Source organism: Mus caroli, chromosome 9, assembly GCF_900094665.2.
Source record: "Mus caroli chromosome 9, CAROLI_EIJ_v1.1, whole genome shotgun sequence".
Lineage (NCBI taxonomy): Eukaryota > Metazoa > Chordata > Mammalia > Rodentia > Muridae > Mus > Mus caroli.
The window spans coordinates 70228136-70234601 of record NC_034578.1 but is presented as its reverse complement, the minus strand read 5'-3'; the positions used below and the strand labels follow the sequence as shown (position 1 = coordinate 70234601).

The 6466-nt window shown below is 46.3% G+C and overlaps 1 protein-coding gene across 1 annotated transcript in view; it reads right to left on the bottom strand.

The window, feature by feature from the left end:
• Positions 1-6175, bottom strand: part of Rsl24d1 (ribosomal L24 domain containing 1) — a 10387-nt gene extending 4212 nt beyond the window's left edge. The window contains exons 1-4 of the mRNA XM_021172452.2: positions 6026-6175; positions 3973-4086; positions 2452-2524; positions 1306-1369 (exon numbers count right to left, since the gene is read on the bottom strand). Of these exons, the coding sequence (XP_021028111.1) occupies positions 1306-1369; positions 2452-2524; positions 3973-4086; positions 6026-6106 (332 nt within the window). The 5' untranslated portion in view covers positions 6107-6175. The remainder of the gene's footprint in view (positions 1-1305; positions 1370-2451; positions 2525-3972; positions 4087-6025) is intronic.
• Positions 6176-6466: the final 291 nt, after the last annotated feature.

Below are 6466 nucleotides of genomic sequence, written 5' to 3'. Positions count from 1 at the left end.
TCAGTACAGGGGAATGCCAGGGCCAAGAAGTGAGAGTGGGTGGGTAGGGGAGTGGGGGGGGGGTATGGGGGACTTTTGGGATAGCATTGGAAATGTAAATGAAGAAAATACCTAATTAAAAAAAAAAAGTGTGTGCTAATGTGAGACAACAAAGAACTACAGAAATGAAAACAACTTGTCTCCTACAGCAGGAGAGCCTGAGGGACTCCCACTGGGCAGATGTGGGCCACACAGAACATCAAACAAACAACAATATGAACCATAGCCCTCCAAATACCACAGGAGGCCATGGAGACAGACCCAGTGTGCTGATATGAATAAAGGAGATTCTGAAAGTAGAGAAAGGGAGAGCCGTGTCTGACATGAGAACATTTCACACTGAGGCCAGACTCCCTCCCTGTGGAGACTGAAAACAAGAACAAGTCTGGGGAATAGCAAGCTCTTTCCAGAATCTTCTCCATTATCAATTACCATGGACAAAACAAGTCTAACTTTGTTCACGAGAAACCCACAGACAACGCTGTAACGAAAGAGTCAAAGTTAACAGGGACAGGACACATGAGCAAGGACACCATGATGGCCGGGGCATTCCTTCCAGGGCAACTAGGTAAACCACAAGGAAAAGCAGATAAACCTAAATGAAGAGACGTTCTGGGCTGGTGAGATGGCTCAGTGGGTAAGAGCACCCGACTGCTCTTCCGAAGGTCCAGAGTTCAGATCCCAGCAACCACATGGTGGCTCACAACCATCCCGTAACGAGATCTGGTGCCCTCTTCTGGAGTGTCTGAAGACAGCTACAGTGTACTTACATATAATAAATAAATAAATCTTTAAAAAAATAATAAAATTCTGTTATTAAAAAAAAAAAAAAAAAAAGAGACGTTCTACACAACTGATATACAAGAGTACCACCTGGCTGGTATGTACTCTTCAAAACTGTTTACACCTGTAAGACAAAGCAAGCCAGGACCTGTCCATGTGTAGGGAGCCCAAATGATAGGACCTGGAAGCAGAAGCAGCCTCTGCTGGCCACACAGCAGTCCTGCACCTTGTCTATTTCCTGATGGGAAATCACACTGTGTTTAAGTAAGAACAGATTCTTATGTGGGGCGGATCACCCGAGGCACATGCAAGTGTTCAGCTCACTGTACAGTGACAGTGAAAAATGGAGAGAATACACAAGTGTTTGTCACACTATTCTTCCTAGGGTTTTTATAAATACAAAGTGTTTTCAAAATAAAAACAGTTTTAAAAATACCAGTGCCTCTAGAAATCTCGTAATTATTCCTCTACACATATACATACCTGTTCATTATAAATTTGGCCTGGCGCTTCTGTTTGATCTCTTCAACTCTCTTCATGGCATCAACTACAAAGAAAAATAAATAAATAAATTACAGTCAGCAAATGTACGCACATTCAACCAGTAGGATTGTAAAAAGCACTTTATATACTTCTGCATGACTTTGGCTTAAATGAAACAATTCACTACTAACTACTGACAGAGCTAAAGGTATGAGGTTTAGCTGTGCTCACAAGTCAGGGTTAGGAACCGTATACAACAGGTTAGGGAACAATGTTAGACTCCCATATGTATACATGAAATACTTTCAAAAAGTCTGTCTTTAGGATTCAATACAAAAGATGAGCAGAATCCATGCAGGGAGGAAACGTAGTGTGGCACTGCTTTTTAACAGCACTTCCAGACGTGGGCATTAGTCTGTGAATACCTGAGCCAGTCAACAAGGAACGAACACCAGGGACTAAGAACTCAGTGCAGGCCAGGACTGAGTATACTCTGCAAGCTGAAGGCTGCATGAGAGCAGCCATGGGAAGGAGAGAATACGCAGAGGGGACCTGTCACACACAAAAACACTGCAACCTAAAAGAGCTCACACAACAGACACCTATAATACCAGCACTGGGGAAGACAAGGCTGTGAGTTCAAGGCCAGCCATGGCTTCACACCAAGATCCTCTTAAAAGTGAAAAGAAGGAACTACGTTTTATAACATTTTTCCTCCCCACCAGCATCCCTGTCGTCTACTTGGGGTGATGGGGGGGGGGGAACACACACAAGAGCTGAACAGTGCTGTTTTCAAATTTTGGGCCTGTAACTTCATATTTATGCAAACAAGCACTTGGATGTACCCTTAAAATCAGTGCCAATCGCTTAAGTTCAGCATCTTCGCATCTTCCTGTGCAAGGCAGCCAGTCTAGCATACTGGGTTTGTCTGCTTCCTGACCAGTCTCACCTCACACAGCAAAACACTCTCCTTATTTATTCCTTCAGAATGTGTGGTTTACATTTTGGATGATGCTTCAAGCTTAATAATTATAATATTTATATATGGATATACCAGCCAAGCAATGAAGTAAGTTTGTTATTTGTATAACAAGCCAGCAGTTGAAGTCACAGAAGGCCCACAGTCTCTGCTACCCCAGGACTTACTAGTTTTATTCCACAGCTCACGCTGGTATTTCACAGGTTCATTTCTACGTTTTTCAAATTCAAATGAGTTGTCCTATAAGACAGAAGATAGTGTTGACAAGAAAGATGGTAAGCAAGCATTGTTTAAAATAGTCTCCTTTGCACAAAAATCCTAAGTGGACACATATTAAGACACTGTCCTAGTTATACTGGAGAATGCTGGCTGAAAACAGCCCTTTTCTGAGGGATTCTTGGAGGGAAAGGCGAATCCCTCCTTCCTTCCCTCCCTCCCTCCTTCCTTCCCTCCCTCCTTCTCTCTCTCCCTCTGTCAGTGGCTGTCCAGCAGCTGTGAGAATTATAGACAACTGAAGGGCTTTCCCAACTTCTGAGCTCCAGATGAGAATCACAGGCAGAAATTCCATTATATGAACCACTTTTCATAGATCAAATCAAATACCAAGAATCCATATTGTTTCTGTCTAAGAACCTGTTAGAGCGAAGAGTTGTGAGCCCACACACCTGCAGGGACAACCCCTGTGGTGCGGGGCCTCCACAAGCGGGTATTGTGATAGTTAGTGAGCAGGCATCTGAAGACCGACCTGAAAAAGCTGCAGGTGTGCCTTTGCTTCCAAATGTAGCTGACAGAAGATACAGAATATCAACTCTATGCTAGCTATTTCATTTACAAATGTGAGATTCTCCTCGGCTCAGTGTCCTAGGCAGTAAGGCAGCTGGGGTAGGGGAGGAGCAGGATTGGCACCCTCTATCTTGGGCATTAAAGAGATCCTGCTGCCTCACCTACACTGAAGACTATTTCTGAAAGAGTAACTGATTTGGCCTCCCATCCTACATGGCCAGCAGCTGTGCTCACTAGACAGCCCTGGGATTAGGAACCTGGATCTGGCTTATAGGTTATACCTCTAAGTGACAGGAAGGAGGCAGGTCACAGGTTTTGGGGGAAGGGACAGCCAGAGAGGGGCACAACTTAAAACTTCTACCTCCAGCAAATGACACCTGCAGCTTCTGTCACCTCCCTCTTCAGACACCAAGTACCCTTACCTCAGCCCTTGGCTTGCCCTAATACCAACACTTCTAGCTTTTGCTCTCCGACAGAGTCCTACCAAGGACACGCAGAAACCAATACGTGTCTGTTACAAACCTCGCCTGAGCCCCGGTGCTACCCAGGGGCTCTACAGCTCACCTCCCAACCTCCACCCAGTCCTGAAAGTCCAAGTTCCCACTTCATCCAACCCATTTACATGATTTTTCTTCTTCTTTGCCAAAGCCGAAAACAGTTTTGGGGAGAAAAGAGACACACAGACAGGGACAGAAACAGAGAGACAGAGAGGAAACAAAAGAAAAGAAAGAAGAACAGAAAATAAACAAACTTCTACGTACTAGGGGGTAGCAGTTTTTCCCTTTTCAGAAGTCTACAGAACAATGGATTTTAGGATCCTGTGAGAATGAGGCTTCCCACAGAGAAATAAAGAAGCAGGCACACTGCAGGGCCCTCGCTCAGGCCAGGCCACCACCCGCACTCACCACCGTGAGCTCCTTGCCGGCTGCTTTCCGGAAGGCTTTAGTCCACCTGACCTTGCGTGGGTTCCTCTTCTTCTTAAAGTTTTTATGACACTTGGATTTGCAGAACCGGAACACCTACAGGACACTCAAGTTAAAATACCAAAGAGCTGAAGAGTCAACAATAAAAATGTTTCTACACCGCCCCCCACCCCAGCCAACCAAAAAGAAAAAAAAAAAAAAACTGGGGCTGGTGAGATGGCTCAGTGGGTAAGAGCACCCGACTGCTCTTCCAAAGGTCCAGAGTTCAAGTCCCAGCAACCACATGGTGGCTCACAACCATCCGCAATGAGATCTGGCGCCCTCTTCTGGAGTGTCTGAAGACAGCTATAGTGTACTTACATATAATAAATAAATAAAATCTTTAAAAAAAAAAAAACTACTGTAAAGCAAAAAAACCGACACTCACATAAGAACTAAGGACAACACCTAGAATCACATGCGACATCAGAACAGAAGGACACTCAAGTGTTTGATGGGTGTCATACATCATCTCTACCAGGCTAAGCACCCGGAAACAAGCCATCACTAATCACTTCAGAGAATAATACCTTACACTGGCCTTAAGTGAAGGACTAGTCTAAGAAAAAGCTCCTTAAAGACCTTCTCCATTTGCTAAATTCTCAAAACCACTTTCCTGTATCCCTAGTGAGGGTGAGATCTGAGCCACACTGAAATCCTATTTGCTCCCTTCTGACATTCTGGCTGAAAGCACAAAATATTTTCAAAACTAAGACTGCTAATAGGTCATTCTTCCTTTTCACTTCCAGTGTCTATTTTATCACTGACTATGAATTACAGTGAACCCCTTTTCTGTTGTTGTTCTGAAACAAAGTCCTACATACAGTCCAGGCTGGCCTGCAACTTGGAATCATCCTGCCTCAGTCTTCTACCGACTTGGATTACAGACATTTGCTTCCATGTTGGGTGCCGGATGTGTCTTTTAAAGATCATAGTCACAGGTCTGAGTCTTTGCTATTTTAATTCCCCAAAGCAGCAGCAACTTTCAACTCATTAACACTTCAGTGTGTTCTTGAAATCAATAGCAAGGCTTTTTTACAAGTCTAAGCTACATTACTTTGTTACCTATAATGCCTTTAAAAATAACGCTATAAGTCGGGCGTGGTGGCGCACGCTTTAATCCCTAAACTAGGGAGACAGAGGCAGGCGAATTTCTGAGTTCGAGGCCAGCCTGCTCTACAGAGTGAGTTCCAGGACAGCCAGGGCTATACAGAGAAACCCTGTCTCGAAAAACAACAAACAAACAAACAACCGCTATCTCGAGCCTGGCAGTGGTGGCGCACGCCTTTAATCCCAGCTCTTGGGAGACAGAGGCAGGCGGATTTTTGAGCCTGGTCTACAGAGTGAGTTCCAGGACAGCCAGGGCTATAAAGAGAAACCAAACCCTGTCTCGAAAAACCAAAAATAATTAATAATGAAATCTCTGTGTGTCACTGGAAGCAACATAAAAAGTAAGCGTTTGAGGTTACTGGGCGCTAACAAAGAAAGCTGAGTATGGTAACTAAAATGTGTGACCCGCTCAGAAACCTAAACTAAGAAAGCCTGTGCATGCGGCACAAAACATAAAGCTTTTGCTTACATACTTCATTCCGTGAGAACCTTCAAGAAGTGGGATAGTGAAAGCTGCCGAAGTAGCCAGTTAGTTCCCCCCCCCCAAAGAACCCCCATGTTGTCTCTCTCCTAGCTCACCTCCAGCAACAATGCAAAAGTTATAAGGCTCAGGCACCATGTCCATTAACCGCTACAGACAACCCCACCTCCCACTGTACGTGAGCATGAGCCTCCTTAAGCATTAATTCGACCGACTTCCTGACCCTGTGGCAAGCCGGGTGGCCTGCGGATGAGATGTGCGTCTGACAGCAACGAGGAGACCTCGCCGGCAGTGAACCGACGCCGGGTTCAGCCCAGGCCACTCCACGGCTTTCAGAACCCGGCGCGAGCAGCGCGCGCTCCAGTCCCCGAGCCGTCGGGAGCGTGCGGGCCACGGCCGCCTCACCTTGCAGTCGTTGCGGACGAACATCATGCCGTGGCCAGGGTAGATCGGCCCGGAGCAGAAATAACACTTTTCGATCCTCATGTTGACCCCGCGTGGGACCCACCTTCGGGACGCGGAGCTGGAGAGGAAGTGGGACGTCACTTCCTAGCCGCCGGAAGCGAGTCCCTGACCCGACCCGGAAATGGTATCTTAGAAGACGAGTGAGCTGAAGGTAAAGGCACCACCCGACCCAAGTGTGCGCAACAGCAGCAGCAGCCGCCGCAGCAGCTGCAGCAGCGCCCCGCGCAGACGCAGAGGCTATAGACTGCATCTGGGAGTTTGACTTTTTGGTTCTGTGAGATCTAGCATACGGGCGCTCCGGAATTTTTCCCTGTATACTCAATAACGCTATTGCGGTGCTTGTGCTTTGCCACGGGCACGCTCCCCCCTCCCTCCCCCACC